At 34.8% G+C, this 18,211-nt stretch overlaps 1 protein-coding gene across 10 annotated transcripts in view; it reads right to left on the bottom strand.

Annotated features, from left to right (window-relative positions):
• Window positions 1-18,211, bottom strand: part of PHKB (phosphorylase kinase regulatory subunit beta) — a 227,997-nt gene that overhangs the window by 181,993 nt on the left and 27,793 nt on the right. For all 10 annotated transcript variants that reach the window (XR_015145436.1, XR_015145437.1, XR_015145433.1 and 7 more), the window contains 3 exons: window positions 11,607-11,693; window positions 6,797-6,935; window positions 1,428-1,527 (listed from right to left, as the gene is read on the bottom strand). Coding sequence is in view for 5 of the 10 variants with exons in the window: in XM_086350564.1 (XP_086206690.1) it covers window positions 1,428-1,527; window positions 6,797-6,935; window positions 11,607-11,693 (326 nt within the window). In the remaining 5 variants the exon portion in view is untranslated. The remainder of the gene's footprint in view (window positions 1-1,427; window positions 1,528-6,796; window positions 6,936-11,606; window positions 11,694-18,211) is intronic.

Below are 18,211 nucleotides of genomic sequence, written 5' to 3'. Positions count from 1 at the left end.
CTAATGTGATCTGTACCTTCTTACAACTCACGTAAGTCAAAAAAAGATAATCCTTTGTAATTTAAGGAATTCAAAGATAGCTTAAGTTACATTCAAGTTGTATTCAAAAGAATACCAAACTATGAATACTTGTTAGTAAAGTTGAATAATATTTAGAAAAGGACATTAACAAGATTAAACAAGTCACAAAGAAAAAACTTTATAGTACATCATTTTCTTCCTTTTCAAAAACAATTATAACTTAAGTATGTCAACCGGGTTAGCAAGCACATGAAATTCATGGTTCACACAATGTTTTCTCGAGAGAAAAGGTGAATTCATACACATTAAGCATTCATGAAATGATAAATGTGAAACAAATAGTAAACTTCTCACACTTAGGGAAAAAAACTTTAATCACAATTACTTCAATATGTTATACAAATTTAATTCAAATATTAAATGTCAATATGACATATTACTTTATTTCAAGCATTGAAAAACCTTTATAATAATGATTTGCAAAGTCAAATCTCAGTAGACAAATTATGGGTTTTTCATATATCTCTATTATCAACTTGTGAATAAATTTACTTTCTGCAAACTAATTTTTTTTGTTGCCATATTTTGGTGACAGAATATATAGGATTTTTTTTTTTTTTTTTTTTTGCGTTTTTGACTTCAGGTCAGGTCTTAAAAAATGTGCTATCACAAAAACTTAATATAATATCCATATGATACAGATATACAAAATATTAAGTGATTAAAATTGCCTGTATTAACTACTGAAGTGCATCTTTACTAATAAATCATCAAACCTGGGAGTGGTCGTTGAGGAACCATGATGTAAATTTATTAACGTACTACAATATATTAGGACCTGGAAACACAGAGATGTAGGTAAGTAGGGGGAATATCACATTATATTTGTATAGAGCTTTATAGTTTAAAAAGTTTTATTATGTACATTGTTTAATTTCCAAAATAATCCTGTAAAGTCTGCTGTTTTCTAAGCCTTTAATTCCTGCCCTCTTTATATATAAAAGTGAATGAATTATTATATTTCTAAACTAAAGTTCAATTAGAGTAATGACATGTACAAAAGGAATTTTGATAAGGATTTTCTTATTTAATACAATACTGGTTAGAATTATGCATATCATGAGGTTCTTGGGAAACTATTTATTTGAGCAAACACCAGATGCAAAATACAAATTTAAGCCCATATAACAGTTGCCAATCAATCTTGCTTAAGCTATTTCTTCAATTTCAGTATTTCAAAACCCTGGGCTGGGAAGGCAGAGCTGTTTTAATCTATCTAGACTGCCCCCAGGATGTGGCTTTACCTTTTGAAAGTACATCCTTCTTCAGAAGATGCTATTGCTATACTGGTTAAATTAATCCCTCAGGACGATGTGAGAATTTCAGTCCATACCACAGTGTTTTACCTTATCAGCCTGACGCATGTAGCAGTAGAGAATTCCTCTCATACATTTTATAGCCGAGTGCTCCAGCTCATGGGTCCTTCCCTTGTCATCATCAATGCGCCTGGGTGAGAGAGATAACTCATGAAACAAATTGGAAATGCATTTGAAAAGGAAGCAGAGCTTTTGATAATTAAGTATTTATCTGGCTAATCCTATGTTCTGGTAACAACTACTAATTCTGTAACAGTGAAGCTTCATTTTCCCAGCGGATGTAGAAATGTTTTAAAAAAAAATCTCATGATGAAATTGTGCAAATTTCCCCTTGTCTTAAGGAAGTAAGTCAACTGTGTTAAAAATAGTGTATAATATTTTCAACACTGACTTGGCTGAAACTTTAAAGGATATTTCTATATTAGAAAAATCTACCAATGGATTTTTTAAATTCACCATTTACAGAGCACGGGCAATTTTAAATACCAATCCCTTTAGGTTATGCAATGATCACTTGGATCCAAAGAAGTGTAGATTAAGGTAGGCCCATGTCTCCTTTCTCTGCTATGTGCTTAACAATGCCAGAATGGGCACTTCAGTCAGCAGTGCCTTCAATCAAATGCATCCAGGACGATACTGATGTATTTGGGCATCAAGTTTTACATTCTCAGGTCTTAGTTTAAAATCAATTGACCACAGTTTACAACTCCTGCTTTTAAAAAACAAAAAACAGCTGACACTTAAATATTAAATTAGGTTAAGCTGTTTTTCAATCTTTAAGTTCCTTTTTTATTATTGATCAGTGGCCTTCAAAAAAGATGTTATCCACTCTTGAAAAAATAAAAGTAGCTTATTCATTATTTTACTAAATCATAAGTAAAATATCTAACTATCATCCTCACTTGACAAAAAACACTACCTGTTCCCCATAAAAAGTAAACTATCATTACTTCCTCTTTCAATTACAGATCTCATATACCAGCAGTGGAAAGAACGATGATCATTTTAATACAGTATGGTGAATGTCAGTAAAAATGTCTATTTGTCACTAGAACATCATTCTTCTTTTCACATGCAGGCATCAAAGTATAACTAGTATGATTCTGCTCTGTGATCTTTTTTCCCATGATGTCAGAACTAAGTGTTAACAGGCAAATTATGGAGTGGATAACTTTGGACTTGGCACTGATAAATGAAGGAAACAGCACATCTGGAGTAAAATGAACTCAATGAAATGTTCTGCATATAATTCCCACTTCATAAAAAACAAAGAAGTAATTCAGAAAGAAACAAAATCCAATTTTTCTAAAATTACCTTGACTGCAATTTCTCTGCCCCTAATTTCCACAAGCATTAGACCAAGACTAAAATATCCCACAATAATTTAGCCACAATAAAGAATTCTTCTATTTTAATGATGTTTTTATTTCTCCTTTCCTTAGCAAATAATAGTGGTAACCAGAAGAATATTTCTTTTCTGACTTAGCAAATGAAAGAAAAGTTGCATTTGAGTAAAAACATTTAGGCAACTAGCATATATCTATTTCCTCTCCTAAGATTTAAAATGAACCTTTTCATCCAAAATAATTCCTCTATTTTCCACCAAGAACTAGTAGGCTTTACTGATGTACATTCAAGTTTTAATATGATCTCAATAAAATGTTTAATTTAAAAAAAACAGATACATAACTTTAACTGATCACAAGCCATGTGGAGATGTTGACTGAATATTTCTATATTATTAAGTCTTAAGTTTATATTTAAATCAAAACTTAAAAATACATAACTAGTGAAAAACTAAACACTTAAATCCTATCACTGGTGCATTATTTCCCCACAGCCAAGTTTCAGGGAAAATAAAATGAGAATACTGTTTGGTCATGTAACGTGACTGTTTACAAGGACTAAGCTAGGGCCACCTGTTATATTTAACTCCTAAAATAGCAATAAATCTGACACTGAGAGGGAACAGGCCAACATCTTGCATGAAGTATTCCTCTCTCTCTCTCTTAGACAGTACTGCAAAGTATCTTACCAATACCTCTCCTTGAGTTTTTCTAACATATGCACATTTAAACAGTCTAAAGTGCTTTTTCAAATCAATACTCTTAAAAAAAAAAAAGCTACTTTTCTCAAACATAAAAAGTAAAGAAAACTAAATTCCATATTTAAACTCTAAATTAAAGTCATGCTTTTTTTCTAGAAGTAAGAACAAAAAATGCAAAAACTTAATATAATACTTTTTAGTATAGCATAAAGTACAGGTTTGGGGCTTCCCAGGTGGCTCAGTGGTAAAGAATCCACTTGCCATGTAGGAGCCGCAGGAGACATAGCTTCAATCCTTGGGTCGGGAAGTTCCCCTGGAGGAGCAAATGGCAACTCATCCCAGTATTCTTCCCAGAATACTCCTATGGGCAAAGAAGCCTGGTGGGCTAGAGTCCATGGGGTCATAAGAGGGTCGGACATGACTGAGCAACTGAGCACACATGCAAAGTATAGGTTCAAATTGGATGAAACTGGAGCCTATTCTACAGAGTGAAGTAAAGCAGAAAGAAAAACACCAATACAGTATACTAACGCATATATATGGAATTTAGAAAGATGGTAACAATAACCCTGTATACGAGACAGCAAAAGAGACACTGATGTATAGAACAGTCTTTTGGACTCTGTGGGAGAGGGAGAGGGTGGGATGATTTGGGAGAATGGCATTGAAATATGTATAATATCATATATGAAATGAGTCGCCAGTCCAGGTTCGATGCACGATACTGGATGCTTGGGGCTGGTGCACTGGGATGACCCAGAAGGAGGGTATGGGGAGGGAGCAGGGAGGAGGGAGGAGGGTTTAGGATGGGGAACACATGTATACCTGTGGCGGATGCATGTTGATATATGGCAAAACCAATACAATATTGTAAAGTTAAAAAGTAAAATTAAATAAAATTAAATAAATATATAAATAAAGGTTTTGTACAATTGACTAGTTTTAGAAACAATTTTAACCTAAATCATGTAAAGCAATATAATTATTTATAAAATAAAATAATTATAATAGTTATAATTATATAACTAAGTATAAATTTTAATTATATTAATTATTATATTTATACAGAATTATAATGCAACATAGATATAATTATAAAGTAATATAAATAGATATAGTTATAATTAGAAATAATGCAATATAATTTTAAACAAAGGTATATTCAGTACTACAACTTGATATGTGTAAAAGACATCTTAAAAAGTAAAACATACTAGTAAGCATTTCTTTCCTCCTCTAACATAAAACAAAATTACAAAGTGAAACTATAATATTGCCTTTAAGAAAAACAAACTATGTCAAAGTCTATTTTACAAATAAGCTATTTCAATGCCTCTTGCTTTTATCCAATTATTTAATAAATCAAACCATACTCCTAATGTAAATGAAATACAAATGTGCATAAAATAATTATTTTAAGTCCTCAGTACACATGTACATACACACACATTCAAATAGAACTGAGGTTTCAAGAGATTGTTTACATGACTGATTGAAAACTAATGCAATTAGAAAAATCAAATTACTTCCATTTTAAAAAAATTAATGACTTCATATTATGCATTCATTACCAATAAGAGATAGATATAAATCCTAGCTTAATTTTTGACAAATTTTTCTTAATGTTATCTATATGATTTCATCAGCATTTATAAGTAGAATTGGAAACAGAATTCTACTAATTTTACAACATGGGGATTATCTAAACAAATCATCAAAAAAAAAAAAACACAAAAAACAAAAAAACAAATCATCACAGCTTAATACTGTGGATAAAAACGGCTTCATCCTAATTCTGTGGTATGTACCCTTGTGTTTCTCCAAACAGAAGACATTTTGTTTGCTAGTAAAACAAAAAGTTGTTACTTTAACTATATAAGATAAATTATCCAGGGAGTTAGTAAATAGTGTCCCCAGCAAAGATCGGACTTTAAATTCTCTATCAGATTTTTGAAGGCTTCTGGGAAACGGCCTGTACTCTTGTATTTTTTTAAGCAATTTTCCCTGAACACTTTATTCAGAAAAATTTCAAATCTATATAAAAGCTACAAAACTGCTACAATGAATAAAACTCTGCTCTTCACATGGATTCAAGAGCTGATAAAATTAGCTTGAATTCTTTATCTATAATTTATTCTCTGTACTAACACCATACATATTTCAGAAGTATCCCTTAAAAACAAGGACATTTGCCTATATGACCATAATATCATTATCACGCCAAGGAGCTAATAGCATGGACATAGTGTCTAATATATACTGAATATCAAATACAATCCAATTATCCCCAAAATATACTTTGGTTCTTTTTAATGCATGATTCAATCAAGGTTCACACACTGCATTTGATTCTCATAATCTAGCCATCTTCATACCTATTTTCTAATCTTCTATGATTACATTTTTAAGAGACCAGGCAAGTTGTCTTATAAGTAGCCACAATCTGGCTTTGTCTGACTTTATTTACGGTAGCGCCATCTACACATTTTGATAAGAAGTAGATATGGGTGATGTGTCGTATCAGGAAGCACCTATCTAACATCAGTGAAACACATCAATGATTTAAGACGGAGTAATCATATTCATGTTAAGGATACAATCTTCAAATCAGAGGCACATGCATTTACTACCTTCGGAGAATTAATATTCAGAAATCCAAGTTTTTAACAGTTAAAATGTATCACTACTGACTACAAGTCAAGACCCACATCGGATGCTATCCATATATATTATTATATATTATAATATAATTATAATTATACAATATTATATATATTATATATATTATTATAAATAAATAATGAAATAAAATAGATATTAATAATGAAAAAAGAGAACTTCTGTATTGTGAAAAGGTTTATTTTTCTTTTACTTTATAAGAATTTTCTGACTTAGTGATATCCCAATGAAGTGCAGTTAGAAAAACACTAAACTGGGGGAAGGAAGGAGAGGAGTTTTGGTCCTGGCTCTATCATTAACTAGGTGTGTCATTTGGGACTACTCTGTTAACTACTCTAGGCTCTAGTTTCATCATCAATCACTATCAATTTCCTCTATGGTCAAAACAAATCAATTCAATGAGAATGGGCAATTCATTCTATTAAAGACTAAAGCTGATTTACAAACCTAGAGATGAGAAATGTTAGTCACAAAGTCATAAAATGTTACAATTTATCTAATGTAAACGCTCAGGAAAACTGAAGGGTTTAGAGGCTGAAAAGGAGATGTGAACAGCTTCAGGTTACACAGTGACTCAGAAGCAGAGCCAAAAGATAGCTGTCCAGTTTGTCTTGGGCCTACAAAACCCTATTACCCAGACTTGGAGTTACAAGGAGAAGACATACCAGCTTACCTGTATGCAAGAGCCAAAGCCCAGGCACCAGCAGCACAGTACAGACTGTCATGAATCTTGGCCTTCTGATCATTACCACATGTTTTAGTGGGAAAGAGACCTGTGGTTGGACTTTGATACAGCAGCAATGTTGACTTGACTGCAATTGAAGACAAGAAAAAGAATGAAAAAAAATCTATTTCCCTTGAGCTGAAACTCCTGAACTTTTTTAGTTTCTTTATCCTACAATTTTGTTCTTTCTAAACTTGGCTGCAGCATAAAACTTTTGAAAACGTAGAAACAACTCTGGGTAAATAATTCCAGCCTAGGTAGGGATCCACCTGGCATGAAGGGGTATTTTCATTTTTGAGTAAAGAATTCAGCTAATTGGCACATAAAAAGTCTTTAGCACATCCCTGTTAATGTCAGTAAGTGTTATAAGGCAATATCAGATACAGAAAAAAAAAAATTAGCCAAAAAACTAGGTATACTCTCAAAAATCAGTTCAATAGGGAAAAATAAAGCAAAAATATAACAAAGAGTTGCATACATTTGCTAAATCCAAAGATAACTCAATTCTAAAGAGGCCAGAATCCTGGTTTTCACAGATGACTAATTTGTGCCTGGCCTTCAGAGCAACGTATTCCTCTTATATATGGTACAGGTCAAAGATATGTTTAACATTTCAAAATTGAATTGCATCCTAATATGACATGAAAATAGTAAACAAGTAATTATTTTATGAACATTCCACTTAAGTTAAAGAAGTCTGGAATCAATGTTTTCTAGTCATTGCTCAATCTGCACAGGGATATTTCCAGGGCCTGCCATGCATGCCAAAGTTCTCAAATCCTCAAGTCCCTTATCTAAAACGGCTAGTACAGTAGGCCCTCCATATCTGCAGGTTCCGCATCTGCAGATACAGAAAGCAGACTGTATTACTCTTTATAAAAGAGTCCTAAAATAGAAAAACAGTCACACTAAAATGACATTTCCTAAAACCTATTTTATTCCTGTCTAACTATAAATGGATGAGCAATATTTTTCTCTAAAATAAATTAAGTTACTCTAATCTAGACTGGCATATGTCAACCAATTTAGAACAGTTTTTCAAAGGTTTAAAGTACTCTGTTCCATCAGAGATTAAAGAATTAAATTTCTTTTTCTTTTTCTCAGACTAAACTGACATAATCATTATCATGTCTTTCAGAATACCTAGGTATTTATTATTTTTCCCAGAGTAAAAAAACTGGTCCTCACACTGCAAAGTAAACAGCTGACACTTCTTTTAAAAGGCAGTTTAATTTCTTTAGTTAGTTATGGCTACAGAGATAAGTGGGTAAGAATCTTGAACACAATAAGCTGAACTAACGTTTTTCTTTTAAGATTTTTTTTAATGCGGACCATTTTAAAGTCTTTATTGATTTGTACAATATTGCATGTGTTTTATGTTTTAGGTTTTTGGCCACAAATAACGTAGAATCTTAGCTCCACAGTTGTCCGCTAGCTATATGTGACAAATTAAAATTCAGTTCAGTTCAGTTGTTCAGCGTGTCCAACTCTTTGTGACGCCACGACCCGCAGCACACCAGGCTTCCCTGTCCTTCACTATCTCCAGAAGTTTGGTCAAATTAATGTCCATTGGCTCAGTGATGCTATCTAACCATCTCCTTGCTCTCTAAGGGGCTCTCAAGAGTCTTCTCCAGCATCACATTTTGAAAGCATAAATTCTTCAGTGCTCAGCCTTCTTTCTGGTCCAGCTCTCACTTCTGTACATGACTACTGGAAAAACCATAGACTTGACTATACAGACCTTTGTGGGCAAGTGATGTCTCTACTTTCCCTATCTATTTGCCATGAAGTGATGGGACCAGATGCCAGGATCTTAATTTTTTGAATGTCAACTTTTAAGCCATCTTTTTCACACTACTCTTTCACCTTCATCAACAGGCTGCTTAGTTCCTCTTTGCTTTCTGCCACTAGGGTGATGTCATCTGTAAATCTGAGGTTATTGACATTTCTCCCAGAATCTTGATTCCTCCTTGAGCTTCATCCAGCCCAGCATTTTGCATGATGTACTCTGCATAGAAATTAAATAAGCAAGGTGACAATATACAATCTTGTTTTACTCCTCTCCCAATTTGGAACCAGTCTGTTGTTCCACATCTGGTTCCAACTGTTGCTTCTTGACCTATATATAGGTTTCTCAGGAGGCAGGTAAGGTGGTCTGGTATTCTCCTCTCCTCAAGAATGTTCCACAGTTTGTTGTGATCCAGTCAAAGGCTTTTGTGTCAATGAAGCAGTAGATGTTTTCCTGAAATTCTCTTGCTTTTTCTATGATCCAGCGGATGTTGGCAATTTGGTCTCTCGTTCCTCTGCCTTTTCTAAATCCAGCTTGAACATCTGCAAATTATGAGTTCATGTACTGTTGAAGCCTAGCTTGAATCATTTTGAGCTTTACCTTGCTAGCATGGTAAATTAGAACAATTTTAGCAAATTAGCACAAAATTAGCACAATTTTGCAGTAGTGTGAACATTCTTTGGCATTGCCTTTCTTTGGGATTGGGATGAAAATTGACCTTTTCCAATCCTGTGGCCACTGTTGAGTTTTCCAAATTTGAGGTATATTGAGTGCAGCTATTTCACAGCATCATCATTTAGGATTTGAAATAGCTCAGCTGGAATTCCATCACCTCCACTATCTTTGTTCGTAGTAATGCTTCCTAAGGCTCACTTGACTTCACACTCCAGGATGTCTGGCTCTAGGTAAGTGATCACACCACTGTGGCTGTCTGGGTCATTAAGGGTTTTTTGTATAGTTCTTCTGTGTATTCTTGCCACCTCTTCTTAATATCTTCGCTTCTGTTAAGTCCATACCATTTCTATCCTTTATTGTGCCCATCGTTGCATGAAATGTTTCTTTGATATCTCTAATATTCTCGAAGAGATCTCTAGTCTTTCCCATTCTATTGCCCCTATTTCTTTGCACTGTTCACTTAAGAAGGCTTTCTTCTCTCTCCTTGCTATTCTTTGGAACTCTGCATTCAGACTGGTTTTCTCCTTTTCTCTTTTGCCTTTCACTTCTCTTCTCATCTATTTGTAAGGCCTCCTCAGACAACCATTTTGCCTTTTTGCATTTCTTTCTCTTGGGGATGGTTTTGATCACCATCTCTTGTACAGTGTTACAAACTTCCATCCATAGTTCTTCTGGCACTCTACCACATTTAATCCCTTGAATCTATTTGTCACTTCCACTGTATAATCGTAAGGGATTTGATTTCGATTATAACTGAATGACCTAGTGGTTTTCCCTACTTTCTTTAAGTCTGAATTTTGCAATAAGGAATTCATGATCTGAGACACAGTTAGCTCCAGGTCTTGTTTTTGTAGACTGTGTGAACTTTTCTCCATCTTCGGCTGTACAGAGTACCAATCTGATTTCAGTACTGACCATCTGGTTGATGTCCATGTGTAGAGTTGTCTCTGGTGTTGTTGGAAGAGTGTGTTTGCTATGATCAGTGTGTTCTCTTGGCAAAATTCTGTTAGCCTTTGCCATGTTTCATTTTGTAATCCAAAGTGAAACTTGCCCGTGTACCTGGGGACTTCCTACTTTTGCATTCCAGTCCCCTGTGATGAAAAGGACATCTTTTTTGATGCTAGTTCTAGACTATAAAGTCTTAAAGGTCTTCAAAGAACCATTCGACTTCAGCTTCTTCAGCATTAGCAGTTGAGGCATAGATTTGGATTACTATGATACTGAATGGTTTGCTTTGAAACGAACAGAGGTCATTCTTTGATTTATGAGATTGCATGCAAGTAGTGCATTTTGGACTCTTTCGTTGACTGTGAGAGCTACTCCATTTCTTCCAAGGGATTCTTGCCCACACTAGTAGATATAATGGTCATCTGAATTAAATTTGCCAATTCCCATCCATTTTAGTTCACTGATTCCTAAAATGTCAATGATCACTCTTGCTATCCTGTTTGACCACTTCCAGTTTACCTTGATTCATGGACCTAACATTCCAGGTTCCTATGCAATAGGAACAATAGCTCCACAACCAGGAATCAGAGCCACACCCTGCACATTGGAAGGCAAAGTCTCAACCACTGGACCACCAGGGAAGTCTCTGAAATAATGTTTCACATGATGCAGACACAAACAAAAAAATCCTTCTCCTCGGTGAGAGAAATCAAATTTTATATTTGACATACTAGGCCACATAAATGGCATAAGAAGCAAACTAACAAAAAAAAGCATCCCCACCTTACCATCTGATGAACAAAAAAGAGCCCTATATATATGTATCTCTAAGCTGCTTACTCATATTAAAAAACAGAACTCGCCAGGTTGATCTTGACAAAAACAAAAGAGCAAGCAAAACAAACAAACACGGACCTTATACCAGTAACAGTATTGAGACTGCCTTTTGCATCTCAATGAATTAGAAATGGATACAAAAGATTCAGGACTACATTGTAACTTTGTATAGGTAAATGAGCAAGGAATACTTCTACAAAATCTTTGTGTAAGAATTATTCAAGAAACAGCCTCTAGTTCTCAAATCTGTTAATGTTTTGGAAGGCTAAAAGGACACAGAAGACACTAGCAGCAGTTTCAAAATTATTCAAGGGACAGATATGACTTGCCAGATTCCATTTACAGTCTCCATATCAATATGCAATTGGAATATACAGCTGTCTAAGCACTGAAACTATCCCAACACTCAAATGAGAGGTCATCATCCATATAATGTATGTAATTTAACTAAGGCAGAATAGATGTTAATCATAGCTACCTAAAGACTTGCTTTCCTCAGGTTTAGCTTACCAATTCTGTAATAGTGATCCAGTTTATCCCACAGAGTTTCATCAGATCTTGGAAGATTAATGCTTTTCAGAGGTTCATAAACTGAGCCTGAAGGAAAAATGAAAAACCCATCAAGTCCAGTTATTCTCACCCAGGTAAATGAAAAAACTTCTAAACAAACGAAGAGGCATTATTTAACAATCTAATCTTCATTTTTATAGTGAATTATCATATTTCACTGTTGTCAAATTTTGGATGAGGAAAGGAGAAAGAAAAAAATACTTGTAGTTTTCCTAAATGCTACAGGATATCCCCACCCTCACTCCCAGCTAACTCATGTGCATACTGGTCCTAGCAGCTCAAATATAACCAATACTCCTATGGAAGTATAGTAGAACAATAGCTCCAGTTCCTTCTGAGAAATATATCCACTTAAATGCCCTGAAATGCAAACCTTACTCCTTATGCTCATGCTTTACCAGGAAGTTTTCTGTCCCAGGATAATATTCCTGAACCCCCAAATCATCCACTTCATGAGTATTCAAATATTGTTCATACTGAAAGCCTGAAACTTCCACTTTCTCCTAGGTAGATAATATCTGCCTTATTATCTAGATTGTAAGCAGAAACCATTTCTACTTCTCAGCCATGGGAACTACAGCAAGGCGATAACAGAGCACACTGCTCAAAAGCTACAGAATACCCATTAATCATGATAACCTGTCATAAAATGGATACAGAAAATTGTTCACTTGACAAGGGCACTTTCTCAACTTATGACTGAAAGGCAGACATTTGACCCTTCAGCCATCAGAATAAGCAGTGTCTCATTCTTGTTATAAGTACTCAGAAATTATAAACATCTCAAGGTCACAATTAATCCACCTTGGGATGCAGGTAATGCATGTCATATAGCCTAACAAAATACTAGAAGACTGAACCTATAATTTATTGGGGCAGGGGAGGGGGTCATGTTGGTAGGCATTAAGAATCAATTTTTGAAGAAAATTAAAGCATTTATGTTTGCAAAATTGCTATGTTCAGTATGCTAGTTTAAAGCCAAGTTATGTTTAAGGGAGGTTTAAGTTTTGTTTAGGGCAGGTAAGGGTTCTCTGGTGGCTCAGATGGTAAAGAATCTGCCTGCAATGTGGGGACCCAGGTTCAATCCCTGGGTCAGGAAAATCCTCTAGGGATATCCTCTTCAGTATTCTTGCCTGGAGAATTCCATGGAGAGAGAAGCCTGGTAGGCTACAGACTACAGGGTTGCAAAGAGTTGGACACACCTCAGTAACTAACACTTACTTTTTCAAAGTAAAGAACTACACATTCAGGCAACAGCCCCATTACCTTTCGTTAAAAATAGAGATGTGGATGAAAACAGGGAATATGAAATGACTTGCATGAAGATATTTTTCTAAAATAGTATTCATAATGACACCAACCAGAACGGTCCCATGTGAAATATGGAAAGGACTACTAACATAGACAGGAAAGCATCAGGACTGCAAAGGAGGCAAGGGTCCAGACATGCTCTCTGCCTTCCCACATTCAATTAGCTCTGCTGCTGCTGCTGCTGCTGCTGCTAAGTCGCTTAGCTCTAGGTAGGTTTAAGTATATTGGCAGTAATGGGCAGCCTGGCAGCTAGGGAGGAATGCTGGCCTGGTAGGTGATAAGCTCTGGGGGAAGGGGAGGTCTACATATTATCCATGAAATTCATCCATAATTAATAAACTAAAATCAGGTCCAAATCATCACATTTAAACTTTTGCATATGGATATACAAAGACTAAAGGGAACACATTTGCTAGACCAGGATGATGTTGGCTCAGATGGTAAAGGAACCATCTGCAATGCAGGAGACCCAGGTTCAGTCCGTGGGTTGGGAAGATCCCCTGGAGAAGGTAATGGCTACTCACTCCAGTATTCTTGCCTGGAGAGTTCCATGGACTTGGTAGAGGGACACTGGCGGGCTACAGTCCATGGGATTGCAAAGAACTGGACATGACTGAGCAACTAACACTAATGACAGTGGAATGATTTGTTTTTACTTAGATTTATTTCTATTTATCTTGTGGTGAAATGATTTGCTTTTATTTAAAGCACTATTATATAGCTAATGTTGTGCTTTATATAAGAAAAATAATCACCAGAAGATGCATATATATTTTCATTACAATTAGGTAAATAATACATGTGCATATGGATAAGGATTGAAACAGAATATGCAAAACTGAAATCTGCATTATAACGTAGATGAATTTATTTTAAAAGATTATTTTAATGACATTGTATTCATGGTTTTTAGAGTGAAAGAAAAAAAATTTCCCTTAAAAGCCCCTTCAGTTCAGTTCAGTTCAGTTCAGTAGCTCAGTCGTGTCCAACTCTTTGTGACCCCATGAATCGCACCACGCCAGGCCTCCAGTCCATCACCATCCCTGTCCACTCCCGGAGTTCACCCAGACTCACGTCCATCGAGTCAGTGATGCCATCCAGCCATCTCATCCTCTGTCGTCCCCTTCTCCTCCTGCCCCCAATCCCTCCAGCATCAGAGTCTTTTCCAATGAGTCAACTCTTCGCAACAGGTGGCCAAAGTATTGGAGTTTCAGCTTTAGCATCAGTCCTTCCAATGAACACCCAGGACTGGTCCCCTTTAGAATAGACTGGTTGGGTCTCCATGCAGTCCAAGGGACTCGCAAGAGTCTTCTCCAACACCACAGTTCAAAAGCATCTATTTTTTGGTGCTCAGCTTTCTTCACAGTCCAACTCTCACATCCATATATGACCACTGGAAAACCCATAGCCTTGACTAGACAGATCTTTGTTGGCAAAGTAATGTCTCTGCTTTTGAATATGTCATCTAGGTTGGTCATAACTTTCCTTCCAAAGAGTAAGCGTCTTTTAATTTCATGGCTGCAGTCACCATCTGCAGTGATTTTGAAGCCCCCCAAAATAAAGTCTGACACTGTTTTCACTGTTTCCCAATCTATTTCCCATGAAGTGATGGGACCAGACGCCATAATCTTCATTTTCTGAATGTTGAGCTTTAAGCCAACTTACCTCCCCCCAAAGACTAAAATGATTCTATCATCTAATGTTTCTCAGTAAAATCATCCATGGAGATTCTTAGAAGCAACATTAAGTATACAACATTGTATATACTTAATGTATGAACAAGTATACATTAAGTATTACGTCTGGGAAATTAAACTTTCTAAGAAAATAAATACCCATTCTGTAAGACTGAAAGAGATGTCCAAAGCAAAGCAGAAAAGTGTAAAAATAAAAATCACCTAATTCACTGAGAATCTATATATTCTTCTACAGTTCCTTTCTATATCTTCAAAGAAAGCCCACAGTGAATTAAAAATAGCTAAGTTAGACAAATGTCAACACTTTAGTGATCACCACTGTAATGTTTCTGAAGTAACTGCATAAAATTAAGTAAGGATGTTCCACAAAATTTATGGTGTCCAGTACCACAAATCTGAAGTCAAAGGAAAAGTCATGAATGGAAACATTTTAAACAAGAATTAGACATCTGGAAAGCATCAATACCAATAAAAATATGAAGGAGAAAGCAATCAACAGTGGAGCACCAATTCCCAAAGTCAATGAAAAAAGATACAAAATAACAGAAAAAATTCTAACAAATGCTTAGAGTTCAAAATGAAGTGAATTTTTAAAATATAAATATTTATTTTCCTAATTTTTCTTATTTTAATTTTGCCTAAATCCAACACCACAGAGGAAGACAAAACTTATCAGTTATCAAGTATGTAAAATGGGTTTAAACATGTCAACCCGATTTTTTACCTGTCAGTTCCCTTTGTATTAGAAAAATAAAATCTACCTCTTCATTTCATAAGACATTATGTCAAAGAGACAAAAGATAACAAAGAAGATGAAGCAGAAATTGTTATTTGAAGGGACATATTACAGCTTTATGATGAAAGAAGAAAGGACTATATACTAACAAGATTAAAGAATGAGTTGCCTAAGACATTTCTGTGAGAAATGTATAGTATTATAGAAAGAGTATAAACTTAACAAAGGTATAAGCTTTTTGAATTTTGAACTATAAACTCAGAAGGTTTCTGAGTGTTAACTGAGAAGTTTTCAAAATCACAAAATAAAACTGGTAGTTCAAAAACAAACTCTTAAAAGAATAAAAAAGATGACTAAGAGGAAATCAAGATGGAAAACTGAGCCGCAAACCAAGACAACATCAAAAGTGTATTAATTGAGCATCTTACTTTTCTATTATTCAAAGCACTATAAGATATATAAAATATTATTAATCAATCTTGATTAATAGCTTTATCATTTTTCCATGTAAGATGGTAGGCTAAGATAGATACCATTATTTATTCATTCAGTTAACATATACAGTGAATACATAAGACTCTGGGGCATATATCTAGCAGGCTACAAAGCCTACAGATTAGGAAGAAAGGTAAAATAATGTTTTGAATAAGATATATATATATGTGTGTAAGATACATATGTATATAAGATATATTATACATATATATGAATAACAAGGTAGAGTGGTAAGTTCCTTAAAAGACAAAGGACAGGAAAATTCAAGTCCCCTGTGGGCCTCAAAGAACGGAGAACTTCTGCACTGCAGTTGATAAAAATAACTAGCAATTACAAATAATTACAAAAAAAAAAAAGCTCCAGAGGCTTCCCAAGTGGCTCAGTGGTAAAGGTCCGCCTGCCAAGCAGGAAACACAGTTCAATGTGTTGGGAAGATTCCATGCAGAAGGAAATGGCAACCCACTGTAGTATTCTTGCCTGGGAAATCCCATGGGCAGAGAAGCCTGACGGGCTACAGTCCAAGGGGTCACACAGTTGGGTACAACCTAGTGACTAAACAACTACAACAAAAATTTTAAGGTGTGCATTTTTTAAGGTGTATATATTTTTAATGTGTATATATCACATATACACATAATATTTAACAAATAAAGGATACCATACTGTATTTCTCATGGAAATACGTCCTTTTTTCCCCTACCTCATCCCACTTGCCCTCTCTGTCCTCAAAACCGTACATTTTCCTATGTCTCAAACATGTAGGCAGAAAAGGAGTTTGTCCTGGCTCGTTTTATAAAAGTGGGATCTTGACAAAGTCTGTCCTTGCATCTAGCTCCTTTCATTTAACAAAACACAGGGAAATCGCTAACGGTGATGGCTCTTTCTCATGGGTGCTATATATTCCAAGGCGTTGATATACTACAACTTATTCCACTAACTTCTCATCAGTGGGTATATAATTTGTTTCCTATTTTTACCATAACAACAATAAGGCAAAACACAGATATACAAAGATATAGCCAGGAATATGCTAGAATAGTTAGAATTGGCTGGAGAGTTAAATTTTATAGGGATTTTGGGAGTAGTTGTGAAACATAGCTATAACTACATATTAAATTATATAAAATTAAAATTATTAAAAACAATAGTGATAATTAAACCTCATCACTTCCTATTTACTACATATGTGCTTTTGAGGTTATTTATACCTATATAACTGTACACTGGAAATACTATGTAGTAGCATGTTAATTACAATATATCTCTTCCAAACTCTGCATTTAGTGATGTCACATAGAAAAGTAGTACTGAATTAAATGATTAATGAACTTTTTACAATAAATGACAAATTGCATCTTTTAAAAGTGCTAAAATAATTCACATTTGTACCAGAAATATAAGTACTCTATTCTATTAAAAGCTTTTCCAATTGGATAGAAGTAAAGAAGTAGCCGACTTTTACTTAATTTTCATTTCCCAGACTGTTAGTGAGCTTGAGAATCTTTACAAACTGGCCATTTGGATTTGCTCTTCTGTGAACTGCCAACATCCTGTAGCCATTTGCTATTGCTTTATCAGTGTTTGGTCAATTTCTGAAAGCTCTTTGTATACTTTGTGTACTATTTTACATTTTCATTTCATATATTTTCCCCTGATCAATCATTAGGACACCAATATTAAGATTCAAAGGTGTATACACACACACACACACACACACACACGTAGATATATAACAGTCAATCTATCTCTTTCCTCATTTGGTTCTAGTTTTCTTTTCTTTTAAAAAGCTTTCTGCTAATACTGAGGTGACAAATATAGTCACTGAAATTTTCTACTAAGTTTTTCTTAAGGTTTTTATAATGTTGAAAAAAATAAATTTTCCCACTTAACTACTTTATCCATTGATAAGTTGGTTTCTGAACTACTTCTAAAGTGAGCAGTAGTTCACAGCAGCACTACTTACAACAGTCAGGATGTGGAAGCAACCTAGATGTCCATCAACAGATAAACAGATAAAGAAGTTGTGGTACATATACACAATGGAAGCAAATGTGAGTCAGCTGAACTGAGGTGGATGAACTTAGAGCCTGTTCACCGAGTGAAGTAAGTCAGAAAAATAAATACCATATGTTAATGCATAATTAATGTGTGTAATCTAGAAAAATGGTACTGATGAATCTTCACAGGCAACAAAAGTCCTTAATAGTCAAAGGGACAGTTTTCCCAGTAGTCATGTACAGATGTGAGATTTGGACCATAAAGAAGCTGAGCACTGAAGAATTGATACTTTTAAATTGTGGTGCTGG

Source organism: Bos grunniens, chromosome 18 (assembly GCF_055505025.1).
Source record: "Bos grunniens cultivar Pamir isolate PY7600 chromosome 18, Bosgru_T2T1.0, whole genome shotgun sequence".
Taxonomy (NCBI): Eukaryota; Metazoa; Chordata; class Mammalia; order Artiodactyla; family Bovidae; genus Bos; species Bos grunniens.
This window is presented reverse-complemented; position numbering and strand designations above follow the sequence as displayed.